Source organism: Callospermophilus lateralis, chromosome 13 (genome assembly GCF_048772815.1).
Source record: "Callospermophilus lateralis isolate mCalLat2 chromosome 13, mCalLat2.hap1, whole genome shotgun sequence".
NCBI classification, from domain to species: Eukaryota; Metazoa; Chordata; class Mammalia; order Rodentia; family Sciuridae; genus Callospermophilus; species Callospermophilus lateralis.
In genome coordinates this window covers 97,226,870-97,247,447 of record NC_135317.1, presented here as the reverse complement: position 1 = coordinate 97,247,447, position 20,578 = coordinate 97,226,870, and the positions used below count along the sequence as shown (strand labels likewise).

The window sequence follows — 20,578 nt, the reverse complement described above, 5'->3', positions numbered from 1 at the left end:
ATGTAACTCAGGGGTGTTTTATCACTGGGCCACATCCCCATCCCTTTTTATTTTTATTTGGGACAAGATCTTGCTAAATCGCTTAAGGCCTTAAATTGCTGAGGCTGGTCTTGAACTTACCATCCTCCTGCCTCAGCCTCCTGAGTCGCTGGGATTGCAGGTATGCCCCACTGTGCTGGGCCTCACTGGGTCATTTTCTAGAATGCAGATCTGATCTCCTTCTAATTAACATCATGCTGCCATTCCTTAGCAGCGTGTTCTGGCCCATCTCCTACAAACTCTGTGGCCTCCCCTCCCAGACCACACATATGTTCTAGAACCCGCCAAGCTTTCTCACGTCTGTCCATGTCTTCACTCATGCTATTTTTCTTCTTTCTGGGGCTTTCAGTCCTTTCTCTACGTAGACAGCTCTTGCTTCCCAGCTCCCCCAGCGACCCCAGACCCCTAAGATGAAGCCCTCTTGACTCCCTACACATCACCCTTGCTTTGCACCCAGCACTCACTACACACCCAGAGCTTCCAACCTGTCTCATCCCCACTCCCAACATTTTGTGGGCTCTTGAGGGATCATTGCCTTGTTTTACTGTAAATAAAGAGCAAATTTTTGAACAAAAGTGATCATAAAAGGGATACTAAAGAATTGTAAAATATTTGGCTTTAACTCTTAAAATATGATTTAATTGTATTGTTAAACTTTCCCTTTGTTGCTAATCAGTGAGAAAATTAGATTGTCTTAATGAGATAACTAATGGTATAAAACTGAATTGTTATTTCAGTTGTTATATCCAACCTTGATGCTTCAGTGTAGGCCCATCTGCAGGAGTGAGTTCTGGTGGGTCCTACTGAGCACTTGGAAGTAGAGAGCAAAGTTTGCACATCACTTTCTTAAGAGGACCTCAATCCTCTGTCAACCCATGCCCAAGTGGTTTTCTCACCTGCAATATTGGGCCTTCTCCACCAGGTGTCACCCTCCCACCAACATCGGAAAGCTTCCTCCTTTCAGAACCTCCATTCTTTGCTGAGTGGCAAGGGGGACCGGTCCAGCCTGTACCTGGTAGAGGGGCCAGGAGATTCCAGTGCACGAGGCAGGTAAGCGTGGACACAGATGGTCTAGAGAGTAAACTCAGAGATGGCCAGTGGAGCTGTAAGCTCAATTCCTTCCTGCCTCAGCATCACGGTCCCTTTAAGAGGCTGCCAGTGCCTCCCCGTTAACAAACCCTGTATGGAGAGGCCAGGTGGAGCAATAGCACCTCTACCTTCATCCTGTGCAGGGGGCGCTGAGAAGGTGTGAGATTCCAGAAGGGGTAAGCTGCCAGGTTAGATTCCTCTCTCCTTCTGCTGTCTGACAACATCTTGGAATCAGATGTTCTAGAGTTTTCTTAGCCTAGCAAAGATCTGACTAAACCTCCAGAGACAGGGGCCCCCAGAGAGGCCCTTGGCCCACACGTACCTCTTTGCCGAGGCCCTGTAGGCTAGGTGCTCTCACCCAGTGCCCGCTCTGTTAACTCCTAGAAATGTCATATGAAATTACAGCTTTCGTTGGCTTCTCGGCTTCTCAGAAGTCTCTACCTAAAAGTCCAGACATCACCGCTGGGTGGGGAAGCTTTTTGGTTCTGCAGAGGCACTGAGAGCCCGGGGCAGGTGTGGTCTCCACCCCAGGCTGCTCTTTCTGCCCTTGTGGTCAGTGGGGCCCCAGCCTTCAGTCCCGGACTCTGAAGTCTGAGACGCCTTGGTCAACTTAAAGCCAGGGAAGGGCTGGGCCCTTGTCCTCACTGTGTCTCTGGTTCCCTCGCAGGCTGGCCAAAGCCCCTCCCCGGCGGGCCCTCAGTGTGGAACATGTGGGTGCCCCCAGCCTGCCTCGCACCGTGGGCCGCGTGGTGGAGGTGTTCCCAGATGGCACAAACCAGCTGCAGCTGCAGCGCTCCTCAGAGGGCACTTTTGGCTTCTTTGTGGCCTCTGGGAATGGGCGCCGGGACTCAGGTATGCCTCTCCCCTTCCTCAGCAAACCCAGTCTTGCCTCTTGGCTCCTGTTGGGTTGCTTCTGGCCTTTGGCTGAGCAGCGGAGCTTTGCAGATTCAAAATCTGCAGGACTGGAGTTCGCAGGAGTCCGCACCTGCAGACCCTGCCGGCAGCTGTGCAGCCCTGAGGGGTGAAGTGCCCAGGGGTGGGGCTGCCAGGTTTGACTCGCTGTCCCTGCTGCTACCTAATGACATCTTGAAATCAGAATCTTGAAGGACATCTTTTCATAGGAGAGCGGAGGAAATCGTCCGTGCTTGCCAGGTTCCAGCTATCCCTTTGATGTGGTTGATGTGTTTCAGCAGCTCCCTTCTCCCTCCGGGTCTGTCTGGGCATGTGGAGCCTGCCCGCCTGCCCGCCTGCCTGCCCGCCTGCCTGCCCGCCTGCCCGTGCCACTCTCCAGGTTCCTCCCTTAGGGCTGGCTTCTGTGGGTCATGGTCAGGTGGACCCTGGCTCCAGACTCCTCCTGGCTGGGGCCTGCTGGGTCTTGATTCCACACTGGCCATCGGGAGACCTGGCCCTCACCTTCCCCTGGCCATTGCTCAGTACCAGCCATCCATGAGTCTTTCAGAGCAACTCAATTCGTGTGGGCCTTTGCCCAAGGTCTGTGGTCCAGAATGCTGCCAAGGCAAGGGAAAGCTCAAAGCTCTTCCCCAGGTGAGGTGAGGAGGGAAGGAGGACAGGTACACGGAGGAAGGGGAAGGAGGGGAGGGAAAGGGAGCAATGACCCAGAAAGACATTCTCAGGGCCTGTGTCGTGGGGCCCTGCCAGGGAGGGTTAGTGCTTGCTTTATCTCAAAGTTGTTTAGCCTGGAAAAAAATCTGCCTGCTCCCAAGTCTGCACGAGCCCCGGCACCTGTCCCATCCTTCATTATTTCAGCAGCTACATATTGAACACCTGCCAGGGCGGGTTCCAGCAGTACGTGGAGCAGACAGAACCCGACCTCTGAGCTCACATCCCAGTGAGGGAGTTGGGCTGTGTTCACAAAAGGTCTGCCTTGTGAATCACGGATGTGGGATGTGTATGTGTGTGACCTTACAGGCCTCACGTACCTTAGTGAAAAATGTAAGAGACAAACACAAACAAAGCTAGCGTAGACACGCTTTATAAAGAGGACACTGGAGCAGAGACAGGAGCAGCACACTGGTGTCAGGGGAGAAGCCTTCGAGGCAGAGAGAACAGCAAGTGCCAAGTCCTCAGGAGGGGGAGTGTGGGCTGCTGGAGGAGCTGCCAGGGGGTCAGGCTGGGGCCCAGCTCCGAAAGGTGGCGGCTGTGCTGCCCTAAGTGACTTTGGCTCTCCCACTGCGTGAGACGGGAGCCACTGGAGGGCTTCAAGCAGAAGGGCAAAATTCTCAGGTTTGCCCTTGAGTAGGGCCTAGAGCCTCTGTGTTGAGAATAGAGCCTGGTGGGACAAAGGCTGTCCTGGAGACCAGTTTCAGAGATGGTGGTGGCCCGGACTGGGGTGACACCAGACGGAGAGGGTTACAAGAGGTGGATTCTGGGAGACCTGCAGGTAGTTTTGACTAAGTTCACTGATGGATTGGACGTGAGCATGAGGACAAGTCCTCCCTACTCTAGACCTGGGGGGGGGGGTGCCAGTCCTCACGGGGCGATGGCATTTGTGAGCACAGACTGAGCCTCATCCAGCCCTCTCCAAGCCCTCGGCTGCTCCACCTTCCTTGTACCCCCTCTCCTTAGATGAACCCAGCAAGGCTCCCAGCAGGCCCTGCGGAGCCAGAGAGTCCTGGCCTGGGTGTACTTCAGGGCCCCTGCTGGGAGGTGACCTGGAGCAAGCAACCTTCCCCTCTGAGCTCAGGTCTCTAACTTGGGGATGAGGATAACAGAACCAATCTGGAAGAGTCCGAGGGGCATTCAGTAAGGCTGGGAGGAAAGTGTCTCTCACTCTTCTTCTCTTCCCTCTGCAGAAAGAGAAGGTATATTTGGAGAACAGAACCCCAGACAGGGACCAGCATGCTCTGCATTCAGGTGTCAATGTGCCCACGGTAAACACAGTGGGCACGGTGGCTCTCGGCAATCCCAGCCCCTCAGGGGGCTATGGCAGGGGGATTTTAAGTTCAAGACCAGATGGGGCAACTGAGGGAGATCCTGTCTCAAAATTAAAAAAAAAAAAAATTAATAAAAAGGACTGGAATGTGGCTCAGTGATAGGGCACCCCTAGGCTCGATCCCCAGCACCAAACATGAAACAGAGAGCCCACAAAAGGGCATGCCCCCCTACCCCCTCCAAAGTCTCTTTGGCCCCTTTGTAGGTGGAGAGAGCCCTTCCCCCACTTCCTGTCCTTGAGCGGTGATGGGCAGGGTCTGTAACCACCAAGGGCTCCTTGGGCTCCTCCTGGCCCGCTCCCCTTACCACACTAGTCCTCCCAGGTGTGCCCTGCTCCTGCTGCTCAGTTGGCCCCTGGTGTCACACAGGGATCCCTGAGCACAGGGAACGTGGCAGGTCTGGTGCTCCTGGCCTTCTCCAGCAGCAGTTACTTCCCTCAGAGGGCCGTGAGCTGGGGCTGGTCTGGCTCCTTGCTAAAAATGTCAGGATGCCGATGTTAACTTGCTGGCTGTCACCTCCCATTCTACACCAGCCCGTGAGGACAGCTGGCTTTGCCTCTGCTTATTACTGCTGTAACAGAGACCCGCATCCTCAACAAAAGCCACCTCCAGCAGACAACAAATGCCTACAAGGGCGGCCTCTGTCACGTTGGTTATGACTGAGTTGGGACACCTACCCGTCTCCCCCAAATGCCAGAGTACGGTCAGCATTCTTCTGGGGTCTATCCTTACTCCCCACCTGCTTCTCCCACTGCGCATCAGACGCTTCCCCAGAGTCACTGGGGTTCCCTCCTATCCCTCCCCCATGACACAGGTGTGGAGAAGAGCAAGCAAGCTGCTCAGATGCCATAGAGAGGAAGCAAAGAGAGGGCAAGGCTGCAGCCAGGAGGGCAGACGTGCTTTGAGGAGGGGTGACGGAGCCTTGCTGGGAAGGTTCAGCCTGTCCAAGAAGCAACCAAAGGGAGCGCCAGACCCCAGGCCGGGGAACGTGTGCAGAGCCCTGTGTGCGGAGCAGAGCCCAGACCCCCCGTGCTGCGAGCAGGAGCAGGGGCAGGGGCTCCTGCAGACCCCAGGCTCAGAGGCCGGCTCTGAAAAGCCAGACTGAGGCCGAGCTGGACCCGGCTCCTCCAGGCCACTAATCCAAGGGGCCATAGATGGTTTCAAACCAGACCCTGAAGAACGAGCCAGATGCCCCTTCGGGTTCTTGCTGTGCACCTGGTTCTAGAAGAGGAAATGGAGACGGCCGTGTGTGGGCAGCTGTTCACGTCTCCCATGTGCAGCCAGCTGGGCAGGGCTGGCAGTGGGAGGGGTGGAGGCTGCACTAGGCTGCCCAGGGAATTCCAGTGTGGTCAGCTCCACAAATGTTGTCCCCTAAGGTCATCTCCTGTAGTCCTCCAGCAGGTTGGGCTAGGCCCTTAGACCCCTGTGGTCACTCAGTACAGAAAATGGGTAGTGGGATCCAGCTTTCCCTGAAAAAGCTGTGCCTCATTTAATCTCAGATGGAGCAGCTGATGGTAAATTTGAGAGGGTGTCCAGCCCTCAGCTGGATGCTTTTGTGCCACTTGGCCAGCAGAGGACAGGGGAAGCCAGCCCAAGTCTTGCAGGCCTGCCTCAGCAACATGGGCTCCCTGAGAATCCGCGGCAGAGAATAGGCAGAGAAGCACGGTCCCCTGTGCTTGCTGGGCACCTTCTAGACACAGGCAATAATCATGCTGGCCAGGCGGGGCCTCTTCACATGGAGGGGAAGGGAGGGGGTGTGTGAAACAGAAGAGTAAGCCATCAAGGCTTCTGAAGTATTTTTCCTGGGCTTTTGCCCAGATGCCTCCAAATCCCAAGTGAGGAACTGTATGTGAGTAGGACAGAGGCTGGGTCAGTCCCGGAGGTACCATGTGGCAAACAACTGGGCCTCAGCTATTTCCACTAACACCCTGGCCATTGTGCTGGTCCTGTGCCACTCAGGGTAGCAACTGGATCTATTTATGAGTCCCACTGAGTTCCAAGAACCCAGTAGGCATTTTAAAAAAATTATTTTCTTCTTTATTTTACATCTTGGAAAAAGATAAGATTAATTCAGTCACACTGGGATGTGGATGAACAACACCATCCTTGCCGCAGTCTCTGGCTGGGCACAAATCACGAGTCTCCACACAGCTTGTAGATTCAAACAGCAATTCTTTATTCCCGAACTCACACCGGCCGTCTACAAACACGTTCTGGGGGAATCCATGTTCTCTGCCCAAATCCACACTCTGCCCAAATCCCTACTCCTGGGCTTCTGTCTCCCAAAATATACTGTCTGACCCTAAGAACTCAAGAGGAACTCAGCAGCAGGATACGCCCTATTCTAAAGGGGGAACACCCTAATCTCCTATTATGCTAAACTGCCCTATTCTAAAGGGGGAACACCCTAAACACGGATCCTGCCCTGGTCCTTGAGCAAGGTCACCTTTCAGAAGTCCTTCCACTAGACAGCATGGGAGTAAGCTGGCAAGGAGATTGTCATACCTACTTGGCTGATGGCTCCCAGCAATCCTCAAGTGTTTTCACTTTGAAAGAGACGTAGAAATGGGCTTATGCCGTGGGCTTATATTTCAGTATAAAGCCAGTTGTTGCAAGATAGAAGCAGGTGTGTGTGCATGTGTGTGCATGCGTGTGTGTGCACGCGCTTGTGCGTGCGCGTGCGTGCACGTGGCCGTGCCCCACACCAGCCCTCTCCCCCCTGCACTTGGACAGTACCTGCAGCGCTGCCAGCTCTGATGCAGGTCTCACTTGCTGCATTCTGCCTTGTTTTGCAGGGCTCTACGTGCAGGAGATGGCTGACCTGGACACTGCCAAGCTGTACTCAGGGCTGCTCGGGGTCGGGGACGAGATCCTTGAGGTGAATGGGGCCAAGGTTGCTGGGCTGGGCCTGGCTCACGTCCAGGAGCTTCTGGCCCACTCAGAGAGTTTGTCACTACGTGTCCTGCGGCAGAGGCCTGTCCCACGGTGACCCAGAAGTGCAGCTGGAAGCTCTGAACTGCCCGGAGATTGAATGGCTGGAATGCACTGCAGAGATACTCTGTGGACCGTTTTAAACCACAGATGATGGTGACATGTAGCCCCTCGGGCCATGGCAGGGCTTCTGTGATTGACTCCCCTAGGGCCAGAAATCTGTTCAAAATCATTAATTTATGCAGAACTGGGGAAAGAAAATCCTGATGTCCTTTTATGCTTGAGGTGATGGCAACATTGACTTGCCCCATGTTGGGGCATATTGGAGAGATTCCATGGGTCCTTTATTGGCCCTTGAGAATTGGTCCCATTCCCCTTCAAAGGTGCCCCTAGTCCCCAACACTGCAGAACCAAAGATGGAGGCCATATCAGCCGTGTCTCTCCTGGCTCCCACTCGCCACCTTTGCTCCTCATCCAGAAAGGGACACAGCATCCTGGAGTAATAGCCAGCCAGCCAGCAGATACCCCAAGCCAAACCCCCAAACCTGTGGCCTGATGAAGTACTCCACCCCCCGTCAGGGTGTGAGAGTATTTGGAAGACGTTATCTGGTACCCAGAACATTAAGAATTTCTAGGAATTTTTTTTTTAATGATATGTAAGAGGATATGTAGGGGGAAAAGTGAAATCAAGGCCAAGTTCAGGGAAGTACAGCTGAGGTGGGCAGAAGCTGGCCCATGGGTCCGCCCCGCCCCCCGCCTCTGCTTCAGTTGCTGCAGCCAGGCCGGGAAGGCCGCCGGCTTTGTTCTCCTGTCCAGCGTGCAGCGTGCAGACAGGGCTGCAGCTGGTGTCCCACTGCCCCCAGCTGCAAGCTCCCTATCCAGACCTCCCTGGTGGCAGCCGTGGGTGGGCAGGCAGGCAGCAGGGAGGCTGCAGAGAACAGGGGTGGCCATTCCACCTGGGTGCTTCCTACACTGGGATTGTATACGGCCAGAAGGGTTGGGGTTCTGCCCGTGTGTGGCCATGCGTCAGTCTTAAATTATTAAAATGCAAGCTGAAACTTCTCTGGGCTCACTCGGCTTTCACTAGCCCTTGGAGGCCTGGGACTGGGCAGAGGCAGGAGGGCACAGGGGTGGCCAGTGAGCATGCCAGAGGCGAAGGCGGGGTAGGCCCCCAGGGTTAAAGTCACAGACAATGTAGATGCAGAAGCCTCCGGGGAGAGGCCTAGGGCTGGAAGAGGAGCCCTGGGTAAGGTTGAAGATGGGGAGAGACAGCCCAGGGGTGTGGCTAGGTGCCGCTGGGGAGTGGGCTAGGCAGCCTAGAGCCATTTTGGAACTTGCCTGGTGTTAACTGTGGTAAATAATAATAATAATAATAATAACACAAAACCACACACCATCAGCAGGCTGAAGTGAGTGTCCCAGGCAGCTTTCAGGGGCACAGGGAGGCTAAAGAAGACTGTGAGTGAGGAAGGGCCCTGGTGTGGGGAAGCAAGCCTGAGGGGTGATGACAGGTGGCCCAGGGCCTCAGCAGCAGAGCCAGTTAAAGTCCCTCTCACAGTGGCCTGGAGGCTGGGGCTGAGATTCCACCAGAGCACACAGGCTCAGGGAAGGGGTGAGGGAGGAAGAGCAACAAGCTTTAGGGGCTGGGGCACCTCGAGACAAACTAGGCCCCCTCCCCACCCAAAACAGCCCCACAGTCGGAAACTACAGCCGAGGAAACCCTGGCAGCTCTGGCACCCCCCAGGGTCATGAAGCAGGAGAAATTTCACCTTGAAAAGGACTTCAGGGCTGGGGTGAGCTGGTGGTAGGGTGCTTGCCTAGCATATGCAAGGCCCTGGGTTCCATCCGAGCATGGCAAAGGGCAGGGGAGGGTCTCAGGGTCCAGAAGCACCCTGGGTCTTCTGGATGGGAAGGGCCACCTGCCATCCTGCCCGAGGAGCTACGGTGGCTTTGGGAGGAGACGGGGAAAGTCTCTGGGGAGGAGCTCCTGCAGCGGCCACCCACCAGGGGCGGGCCAGGCCTTGCCATGTTACCCAGTCTTTATTACTATTATTACTTTTACAGTATTGGAGATGGAATCCACGGTGCTTTACTACTGGGCTAAATCTCCAGTCCTTTTTATTTTTTTTATTTTGAGACGAGGTCCTACGTTGTTGAGTCTGGCCTTGAACCTGCAATCCTTCTGCCTCAGCCTCCGGGGTGGCTGGGATTACAAGTGTGTGCCACCATGCCTGGCTTAGTCTCTAAGATAATTCTGCCAGGTAGGTCTTACTTACTGCCTTCATTTCACAGGGATGGAGAACCAAGTTCAGGGGCAATGGCCAGGCTCTCCTCCCCTACCCCTGTAATTTGGGACCTATTCTTCCCACTGCTGTGCCCCCTCCCCATTGCCAGAATAGCCTAGAAGGAAGGGGAAAGGCACCCAGGACAGTGGGTGGGAGGCACCAACTTTGCTTCAGTGACCCCTCAGGGTGAAATAATGCCTGGCCTGATTGTATGCCGGGAGGGACTCGGGTTCTTCCAACCTCCCGTCTGCCGCCGCCATTTGCTCTGCTTGGGGAGCTGCTGAGGCGGAGGCCCAAGGCCTCCTCACAAACAGGACCATCAGAACCTTCCTGGTTTATCACCAGGAGCCAGGCCTGGTGCCAGGCGAGAATGGGGCCCTGCCAAAGACACCCAGTCAAGCACAACATGGCCACACAGCCTGGGCTGGCAGCAGAGGTCCTGGCGCCCTGTGGCCCTGAGGGAGGGCCTGCAAAGGGCAGGTGGTTTGGGGGGTGGTGCGGGTCTTGTGAGGGGAGTGGGAACTTACCTGCAAGGACAAGGCCTCAGGACAGAAAATCCAGAGCCTGTGTGAAATTGTGGTTTCCCCACATAGGGAGACCCATGTCCCCAGAGGCTCACAGGATGCACCTGATATTGGGACTACACAGAACAGAGAGGCACCAACGTTAGCCTCAGACCTGTCAGTCTTCGGATGTGAGCGATGGGAAGGAAGCAGTTCAAAAGCCACCAGGAGAAGCCGCCTGTGTCTCCTGGCACCGGGTACAGCGGGAGGGAGGAGGGAGTTCTGCTGAGGCCTTGCTACCAGGAGGGGACTGTACAGGAGGGGACTGTACAGGCGGCAGCAATCCCATCCTCCCTCCCGAGGCAACTGTGAGTCACATTGGCACAGCAGTGTTGCCATGAGCCTGGGCAGGACGAAGGACGCAGGACGCACCGCCGCCTCCAGCCTTTGTCCACACCACGCTCAGCAACTTCGCCTCTAGCGGGTGGCAGAGAATGCCGTGGCCTTTGTGACAAGGCCACTTCCTTGAGGCGGCATCTGGGCACAGGCTAGCTTGAGCCGCTGAAGTCGCAGAGGGCGGGCTCTCGTGGGTTTTGCACGCCCTTGATCACCAGCAGCACTGCGGATGCCCAGGCCCGGATGAAGAGGACCCCCCTTTGTCCTGGAGGAAGGCACAGCTGGGGGCAAGAAAGGGACAGACGACCCCAGCACGGTGCCTGGGTATTGCTGAAAAGCACTGGAGCCAGGCGCAGAGCCAGGCTGGGAGGACGCAGCTGGCCTGGGATGGGAAGGTTAATGGGGCGACCTCAGGCCCTATGTTTGTGTGGCAGGAGCCCGGGGACCCAAGAATGAGCTTTAGTGCATGCAGTGTCCCCATATTTCAGGCAAGAGAGGGAGCCACAGGCATGGCTTGAATTTTGGAAACCAAACTAAACCTGGGAATCCAGGGATTGTGCAGTCGCCGCCCACCCCACCCACTGCCTGCCAGCCTGCTTCAGGCTGCTGGGACACAGCCCTGAATCCCTAGGGCAACTCTGGGGGTGAGGGCAATACAGTACTTACCTTGGAGTTAGTCTGAAGAAGGAATCTGAGACACAAAGGTTAAATCACTACGCAAGATCCAAGATCCACAGCAAATAATTGCGGAGGCAAGATTCAAACCCAGTGGATTGCACCTCAACGGGAGGATCGCAGAACACTGCCTCCCTCCACCTCCTTAGCCTGACAAACCCACGTGTGGATGGGCCATAAGAGCAATGCTGGAGGAGACTAGCATTTGACCAAAAGAAAAAAAAGGGTGGACACAGGCTGCAGAACAGAGCAGCTGGCCTAAGGCAAGGGCAGGTTCCACCCACTCTGGTTGAGCTGCTGGGGAGCTGAGGAAACCTCCCAGGCCTGGTTCCTAGGGAAAGACAGCCTTGATTCCCATCACCAAGAAGAGGTGAGGGACTCAGGAGTGGTGCAATGTCATGCCTGTGGACTTCCTAGTCCTCTGAGTGGGCCCAGGTTGGGGATTACCAAGTGGGCATTTGGGGGCAGGGCTTCATCTCACCGCACCTTCATTCACTTACTGTTCCCTTAAATGCTTATTGGGGGGGGGGGGTCTTTGCTGGGGTGTCCTTCCCCTTGTCTACCCACCACAACCTGGCAGCCTTCAAAGAGATTATGCTTCCTGTCTCGGGGAGCACCCAAGCATGCCGACTCTGGACCCCTCTCATTAATTTCCATAAAATCTTGCCCAGGGCTCTGTATGGTGACTCTCTTTAGGTCAAACTTACCTGCCAACACCTGGACTTCCCTGGTCCATCGGCCCAACCCATTTTCACCGCTCCCCCAATCCCCAGGAGAATTCTAGAGCTATTCAAAAGGCCCCGCTGTCATTGAATCCCCTTCCCTCCCTTTCCCCTCCATCCTCCGTGAAGCTTCTTTCCCACAGAGCCAGAGCACCTGCTTAGAAATGGCACCGCCTTCCCTGGCAAGCAGCTCTGCTCAGCTCTCTCAGGCTGTGGGTTTGGCCAGGTCGGAGTGCGGCCCCTGAGGAAGGGGCTGCTGGAACTGGCTCGGATACTCAGCCTGTAAAGCCAGGGCTTAACAGCTGCCTGCCAGTCCTGGAGGGTACTGCCGGCTGTCCTGTGGATGCCTGGCCACCCGCTGAGCCTGCCTTTGTCTCAGCCTTCTGCAACCTGGGCTCAGGCCCCTACTCACAATGTGGAACTGCCCTGAGGGCTCTGGCCAGGTGCCAGGCCTGGGGAGCGGACTGCTTTGCTCTGGGGTGCCCCCATCCCTAGCTACAGCTACAGCTGTGAGAAAAAGGCAAGCCGGCATGCCCCGGGCCACAATGGAGGAGGCCTCACTCTACTGGGGACAGAAAGGCTTCCCTGAAGAGCCAGCTCTACGCCCTGTGGCCCCCAAGCTCACCAGCCTCCACCCGCTCCAGAGTTAACTAGGAACAAGGAATGCTGGCAGGAGCCGAGCTTCTGGCAGCCTTCAGATGCCAGTTTTGGTTCTCATCCTGGGCACCCAAGACGTCTCTAGGCTTTTCTGGGTTTATACAATAGTTTGGCTCACTTATTTTGCTTAATTCTAGCCAAATAAATAAAAGCTTCAAAATGTGTTATCAGGATGACCTGCCCAAGATCCTGGACCAGGTCAGCAGATTTCTTGACTCTACAATGGACTTAAAAAAATTGAGACATGGTCAAGTCCAAGGCAACCGGTATCCATGCTATATCCCGGCACTGCTGAGTTCAACACCTTAATCCTCCACTAATGTGCACAGTGTCTTTGATGCCTCCTCCCTCTCGGCTCTGTGCAACCACTGCTCAAGTTAGAAGGATGGCTGAGAACCGCCCCCCACCACTGAAATCAGTCTCAAGGTCTGACCTGGGTTCCAAGTCTCTCTTGTGCTTTCTGTTGTTTCTTAGTAGTTACTTCACACCTTACTTTTCAGGTGTAAAACAGGTCTCAACAGTGTGTACCTCATAGGTTGTGAGAATTAAGGGGAAACTATAGCCTTGCTGAAAAGACCTGCCAGGTCACCAAGTGCCACCCAGAAGTACTAGCTCTTTAGATAGAAAATCTGAGAAACTAGCTCCTAAAAAAGACTGACGAGCTCTTCCCAGAGGCCAGCACTCCAGTAAGGGGGAAAGGGGACCTGAGTCTCTTTTGTTCTAGTCTCTGTGCTCCCCACACTTTGTCCTACAGAAACCCCATTCTGGCACATCCTGAATGTGTGGTGTGGCTGGAGTCCCAAGCTTGGCCAGAGGAAGTTCCTACTTCCCATCTTCCTGCAGCCATCCACTGCCTGCCCCCGCAGCACAAGTGGGTGTTCATCAATGGGGGCTGGAGAACAGAGGCCTGTGCTTGGATATGAAAAAAAAAACTAAGAACAAAAATGAGAAATAACGACAGAACACCTGAGACAAAGTTTAAGGTCTCTCCATTTCTCTTTAATACTGAACAGTATTTTTCATACAGTTGTAACATGATCTCAAGAGAAGTAAGAAATATTACCGATAGACTTCGGGATGTAAAAATATCACTCTTAAGGGTGGCTAGCTGAGTTTTTGTTTTACCCAAGTATATTTTTTCAAGTTTTCCAAGTTTGCAGTGTCATAAATTTTAGGATTACAATCAAAGCTGTAGATGATGTTTTATTTTGCAGGGATGCTTTCCTGTAGCCCGAAGTCCGAGATGCTGTGGCAGTGGTTCTCAAACTCAAGCATGCATTGGAACCCTCTGGACAGCTTGTTAAGACAGTACTGACCTCCAGACTTGCCGACTGCGCAGGTCAGAGAGGGGTCTGGGAATGTGCATTTCTAACAAGTTCCTGGGTGATGCTGTAGCCACCCTGGTCCCATACCACCTCGGAGGGCCACATATAAAGGAAACAAATCTAGCTGTGGTCGAGGCTGGGTAAACTTCCAGCCTCTGGCTCTGGCCCCTTCTCACCATCTCAAGGGAAGCTGCTCAGGTGTCTGTAGTTCTAACCTGACCCCCCATTCCCTTAGTGTGCACCTTCTAGTTACTTAAAACTAAAATGCTGCAAGGTTATTTATGTGTGGATAATATATAATGATTGATTTCTGCTGAGCTTTGCCTAGCTCTAAATCATACTTACTTCTAATAACAAATAAGCCAAGGAAAAGCCCATTTCCACTTACAAACTTGGAACCCATCATCATTTAGGGCTGGGGTCCCTTGGTCCTCCCCTCAGTGGCTTCTCGGCCCCCTCACCCTGGGTACTCTCTCAAGTCTGTCCGTGGAGAGCTGGGCCCACTCTTGGCCAGTTATGAAGTCATCGCAGGAGCTTAAAAGCAGTTCCAAAAGCTTCTCTGGGGTCCTGGTTGTCCTCTCCTCATCCCAGAGGACAGGACAAGCACTGTTTGCTGGGGATAGAGACATCGGCCTCTCCCAAGCTGGACCTCAGCTCGGGGACACACCTCCCACTCACAAACGGCGTCTCGGCGGGATCTACGTTCTGTGGAGCTGGGCGAACAGCCCTGAGCTTGATCCCACCCCAGGGCTGCAGCTGCCACCAAGGCAAAGGAGCAGGGCCTGAGAGCAAATGAGGAAGCTGACTGGCCTTATTTTAACATCCCCTGAATAACCAAGTGGCTCTGAGTTTGACAGCTCATGTCCTTAAAAGAAAACCTGATACCATGCACTGTTCTCAGGAAGGTCTGGCTACAGTTGGCAAACCAGGGCCATGAGACGTTCACGTGAAGCCCAAGCAACAGGCAGGTGTTCAGGACAACACGGTCTCAGCACAGTGAACATCTACACAGCACAGGGAGGGCATCTCTGGACAAAGGTCACATCCAGAGGAAAAGAGCACCACATGTTAGTTTATGGCAGAGGGAAACAAGGATTTTTCCTCTCCAACCACTTCCCCAACAGCTGAATTAGTGAAGAGACTGCAGTATACAAAGAGCTCCCAAATATGTCTAGGTCACTACAACCTGGCCTAGGTGCACTGGAACTTTCAGAGCTTCTGTATTCAAAAGGAAAAAAAAAAAAAATCACATAGTCTACAGCGAAGTGTTGTGCACAAGTCAGTATCCAATGACCTCTGTCACCGAAGTCAGCCTCAAGTGCCGTAACTTGTTCCACAAGCTGTGCGGGCGCCTGGGGGCCAAGTCCAGAATGCAGTGCACCCCCATGCACACTGGGGTGAGCTGTTATTGTTCATCTGCAACAAGATCACACTCAGTGATCCCAGGTCCCTCTGAGTTGACCCTCTAGAGGGTACAAGGCAGGTCTGCTCTGTTGGCATTTCTCTGCCTGAGTCACCAAGCACCAGGCACAAGGCTCACTCAGGGCTGCCTGGGGCTGAGGGGCAGCTCTACTCCCTATAAAACTCTTGCTTTTTGGATCCAACACCAGAAGCAATTCCCAGTGAGCATTACCAAGAAAACAGGCGACAGTGGCACCCATGTTTACAAACAGCTGACCAATGTGGCCACACCAGAATCAGACCATTTAAGCATATTTTCTGAAGACTAGGAGTTAGGGCAACTGGACATTAAAAGGAAGACCACCTCCTCTTACCAGGCTATCCGGGGACTCAACTTGCCCGACTGGGAAGGAAGGCCCAGGAGGAGCAAGGTGCCTAGCAAGGCCTCTCATCGGGTCCCATCTTTAGTGCTCTCTCCACGGCAATGGAGGGGGAGATACATCTGAGAAGCCTTTGGTTCACCTTCTCTCTAGGCAAAGAACATTCCTTTGGGAAAAAAATATTCTTGAAAACTTGGGAGGGAAAGAAATGCCGGTGAGAAAAAGAGAACTATAGGCTGCACATTCCATGTTTTAGCGCGTGGTTTCCAGACAGCCACTTGTTTTGCTTACAAATTCACCTTGTGGTACCAGGTGGAGCTGAACAGTGCACCATCCACACAGCTGAAATGCAACTCACAGTCGTCATTTGATTTCTTGATCTTCATATGCTCCAAATTCTTCAAAAAAGTAACAGGCAATAGATGTCCCTCTGGTCTCACTTTATAGCCAGGGAAATTACCAAAAGAAAAATCTTGGCTCCACCACTTTTACTTACAGAAGGTAAAATACTTAACAGAGACAGATTTCTGTTGGAGTTAGACTCGATTTCTTTTCACAGCCCTTAATCTCACGAGGTGAGAAGGCATGGAAGTTGCCAAGTTGTTGGCTACCAGACCCATCAGTCTGTTTAACTCTGGCTAAGAGCAGAGAATAATGGGCAAGTTACCAAGTTTCCCCCCTTCAGCTCTGGTGTGAATTCTGAGTTGTGCAAGATCCTCATGTAACACACACATACACACACACACACACACACACACACACCCCACTGCAATTCCATTTGCCACACAGTCCAAAGCAAACGTAGCATTGTGATTTTCACAGTCCTCACAAAGACAGGAACACAAATTAGAGGACTAGAAACTGAAGGTGTTTGGTATTCCAGCTGACTCCCACTCGGGCCAACTCTCGGTGGTCCATTCGCACCTGGCCTCCAGATCGGTCATGTAAATGTTCTTCTCACAAACATAGATGTTTATGAGCTCTTTGAGCTCCTTCTCTCTGATCCACTGCATTCTGCCAGTTCTTTAAAAATGACGACTGAGCCTCAGTGTGGAGGCTGAAGGGAAAGAGCCCGGGCTGCCAGCAGGCGGCACTCACAAGCAGCAAGGGTGTCCCTATCGCCTCCCCCTCCCCCTGACTCTGGGTGAAGGGAACACTTGGGTTATCTCCATCTCTGGGGAAGAAATATTTGTCCTTGAAAATAAATGTAGGCCCCTGGCCTCTGCACTTCACTGCCAGTTTAGGAGTCTGTGTGGAGGCCCTTCCAAGGAAGGCTGTTCTGCGGTGACTCTCAGCCGGCATAGCAGGGTCAGGCTGGCTCTAGGTCAGTCTGAGGTGGGAGTGGGAGTGCCTTGCAGGGGGAACCTGTATTTAAGTTGATTCTCCCTCTCAACGTTCCCTACTCAGATTCACCCCATCACATGTCAGCCACTGTTCAGCAATCACCTTCCAACAGTGAGGTCAAAATGCCAATGCAAAAGAACGGAACATGCTGCCCGGGGCCACCACACTTGGCCCTAAACTAACGGGAGTGTCTTACTCATTAAATGACCAGGCGTGTTCGACACAGGCCTTACTGTACTGACCAGGGTCTGGTGACAGCAGGAGAATAGCAAGGCTTTTGAACAGGGGACCTTGTCATTCTCTGAGGTGCTACTTCTCATAATGAGGAGTGAGCAGAACGGCGCTTAGACAAGGTCCCACTTATTTTTAACAAAAGACTTCTTAATGCAAACCTAAGGACCATCCCTGGTCTAAGTTTATAGAAGACTATCTGAATAAGTCTTAAAACTTTTAAAACATAAATAACCTGATATCCTACCTTTGAAGCCCTTTGTAACAGTCTCTTTTTTTCCTAATTTAAAAAGAAATAACTTATTTATATATCAAAATTTGAGTTGAGTGTAAACATGGATGCCAACCACCCTTTCAGTTTTATAAATTTGCTTTTAGCTTTCATTAACAGGCAGATTTCCTTACCTACCATGCTGCTAAACAAGATAGAATATCCTTCTTTAAAAATTGTTACAAATATTTATTAAAAAGTGCAATTCAAAAGTTAGCTGGGCAAGCGCACTTGTTGCAAAAAATCACAAAAAAGGGGAACCTCCCCCCACCCAAACCAATCCACAAGAAATATAAACAAAACAAGAAAAGTAAGAAAAAAGTTAGGGTGCCGAGGAAAGCACGAAAAGACAAGGAAAGGAGGAGGCCAGGCTTCGACTCTGCTCTTTCCAAGTGCAAAGGCAGTGGCGCCCAGAGGCCAGCAGCCCCCAGGGCCCAGCTGTGGCTCTGGGTCCAGCTGCTACTCTAACATCAGCTTATGCATCGGGGAAGCTATAAAAAATATCCTATATACATGTGCGCATTTGAGGCCTTTAAAGCCATCAGAAGCTTGAAGTGTAGTGTCTCAGCAGCTTCAGCTACTTAAGCTCAATTAAAGCATCTATCATTACATCTGGATTGGCTCAGTTATTAGAATGGATGATCCAGTCAAGCTGACATCTTCAGGAAGAAAAGAGTCAGGTTCACTTACCCGTCTTGCCATTACTCACAGGGTAAGGGAAATCGGGCCCAGAAGTAGCCTTTTTGGGTCAAGATGGTTTCTGCGTAAATGTAATAAATGTACTAACCACTCCAACCCCATCCCCCAATGGAGAGTGCCACCAGAATAAAATAAGTGTCAGTGAGGACAAGCCAGCATCCTAATCCATTTGAGTGCGCTTCTGCACTGTTCAGCAATGATGTATTCAAGGGTTCCCCTAAAAATGTAAGTTGCACCTCTGGGAAAGAAGCCCCGGGACAGCAGCGTGCGAAGAGCAGGTCTGGCCCCCCCTCTGGAGACACCATCACCCCTTCCCTGGGCGGCGCCAGAGCAGGTCCTGCTGAGCCTTTTAATTGCTCTTGTCCATTAAAGCCAAAGGCTGTTAGCCACCCCAAGCCCCAGGGTGTCTCACTGTTTCTATTAGTTTTCCCACCACACAAAAAAAGCACCTGGAAAAGCAATTTTATCTCAGCTCTGATCCCTGAAAAATGAAATACGGCATTTGCAGTCACAAACTGCTTCTGAGCCTTCTGTCCTAGTCAACAACCAGCTCTCGGGGAGTGAGAAATGCTCTAGCGATGGGAAACGGCCCGCCCAGGCTGCCTCCTGGCCCAGGCCGCCTCCTCGACAGGGATCTTTTGATGGACAGCAGAAGAAAGGAGCTGCCAGAGACGGGCGAAACGGGCTCTGCCGACCCTTCCGGGCGACTCAGTCCCTCCTCAGGGAGTGGGGTCCAGCAAGGCAAAGCAGTGGCTAGTGGCCCCCAAACAGGACGGGCAGCAGGGGTGTCGTCCGACAGGAGTGCAGTCCCTCTTCCTCTTCTCGCCAGTCCTGCCAGCGCGGGAGGGAGGGGCGTCTGGCGGTGGAGTCGGGAGGAGTGTGTGCCCAGGGCACTGCCCCTGCCCCGGCTCCCGTGCAGGAGGAACCCGGGCCACGGGCGCCACCGTCACAGCACCAAGAAGAGGACCAGCACAACCAGCAGGATGGCGAAGAGGACAGCGATGGCACACCACTGGCGCCGATCTGAAAGGCAGGGCAGGAAGATTAGCCCTCCTGGGGCTGTGTGTCCCCAGACACGGGTGCAGGGATTAAGGCAACGGGGCAGAGGACCTGGACCCTGCCTGGGTGCCTGGGATGCTAACAGTGCTCTGGCCTCGGGCTGCACTTAAGGCTCGTCCACAGCTCTGCCAGTCCCCTGAACATGGGCCTGGTAATAAGTACGTGCTCTGAGTCCAAGTCTTCAATTAAAATCCGTGGCTCTTAGCTTTTTTCTGGGGGTTAGTGTGTCCCTGGAAAAGGTGCTGGATTGGCATTACAGATCAAAGCCTGTCTGCTTTAATCTCCCACCAAAGTCAAGTCATTTAATTCAACAATGATCATGCTCTTTTCTCAATGAGAGGGTGGAAGGGAGATGAAAGCTACTGCTGGTCACTTCAGGAAATGGACAGCTGAAAAAGCTGCTCTCCAGTGAGAGAGTAGGATTGATTTCACACCATACCAGTCAAGGAAGACGTAAGATTACTTGCCAGTAACTGTGATAAAGTAATTTATATGGCTCATCTGCAAGGGCAAGTGGAATGCCTTTTCTGAAACCTTCTACACTGCCAATAGGTTAGAACTGCAGGCACAGAACATGGACCCGAGTCCCTCTCAATGGCCGAGAGCAGGGAGGGCAGCAGGTCAGAAGAACCCGGGCAGGTCTAGGGAGGCAGCAGTGCCGCTTGTGGTCCATAACCCCCACCAGCTGTAGCTACAAGGGGACAGTCACACAGTGCGCAAGCATGGAACACAGGAGATGCCATCATCATCAGGAGGCTTCCTTACCAGGGGAGAACCAGCTGGCCCTCCCAGGTGAGCCCTGCTATCTTCTACAAAGGGTCTGAATGATGGAGAAGAATTTCACTAGGCCATGAAGAGGCAGCTCAACCACAGGAATAAGAGTTCCAGCTGAACAGCAGGATAAGGTACACGGATTCAGTAAGTTTACTGGGAAGCCTACAGGCCTTAGCACACCAGAGACCTAGGCTGTGATGAGGGCTGGATCTAGGAAAACAGAGGGCAAATGGCAAACATCGCCACAAAGCAAAACATGCACTTAAAGTCATTTTAAATGTCATAGATATAAAAGTCTTAGAACTGGCCAAGAGAACTGCCAAAGACACTAGGTAAACACTAGAAAGACACTGGTATTGTCTTAGTGTGCAAACCCTGTCTACCTCAGCCGCGCCAGGACCCACTAAGTAACCCTGGGATCAGGACCAAGATCCCAGGTCACCCACGTCTGTGCTGAAGTCATGCTGCTCCAAAGGATGCGGGAGCAGGTTCGGCCTCCCACAGCCTGTCAATGTGCTCAACTAACACATCCATGGTCAGGAAGGCTTGTGTATTCACTTACTTTCTTCTCTCTAAAGAGTTGAACTTCCAGTTTCCAGTCCAGCATGGAGGGAGCTTAGAAGTTAGCACTTTTTGTCCCATCAAGTAAAAAGCTGAACTGAAAACTGAGTAACTTCTTAGATCCATCAGACAAATAAGGTCACAGGGTAGAAGGCTGCCTCCAACACTGAGAAATCTATGGTAAACACACAAAATCACAACAGAACAGAAATCCACCAGCAGCAGCCTCCACTGGAAGCGGTGCCCCGAGGGAAAGCTGGGGCATGGTCATCACTAGAAGCTCGG

At 53.0% G+C, this 20,578-nt stretch overlaps 2 protein-coding genes across 3 annotated transcripts in view; one reads left to right on the top strand and one right to left on the bottom strand.

The window, feature by feature from the left end:
• The window catches only part of Kiaa1614 (KIAA1614 ortholog), a 34,145-nt gene extending 26,043 nt beyond the window's left edge, over positions 1 to 8,102 (top strand). Inside the window, exons 8-10 of the mRNA XM_076873161.2 lie at positions 962 to 1,089; positions 1,796 to 1,980; positions 6,875 to 8,102. Coding sequence (XP_076729276.2) covers positions 962 to 1,089; positions 1,796 to 1,980; positions 6,875 to 7,068 — 507 coding nt within the window. The 3' untranslated portion in view covers positions 7,069 to 8,102. The remainder of the gene's footprint in view (positions 1 to 961; positions 1,090 to 1,795; positions 1,981 to 6,874) is intronic.
• Positions 8,103 to 13,225: 5,123 nt separating this feature from the next.
• Stx6 (syntaxin 6) overlaps positions 13,226 to 20,578 on the bottom strand; it is a 41,848-nt gene continuing 34,495 nt past the window's right edge. For both annotated transcript variants that reach the window (XM_076831641.2, XM_076831642.2), the window contains exon 8: positions 13,226 to 18,922. In XM_076831641.2, the coding sequence (XP_076687756.1) occupies positions 18,846 to 18,922 (77 nt within the window). In that variant the 3' untranslated portion in view covers positions 13,226 to 18,845. The remainder of the gene's footprint in view (positions 18,923 to 20,578) is intronic.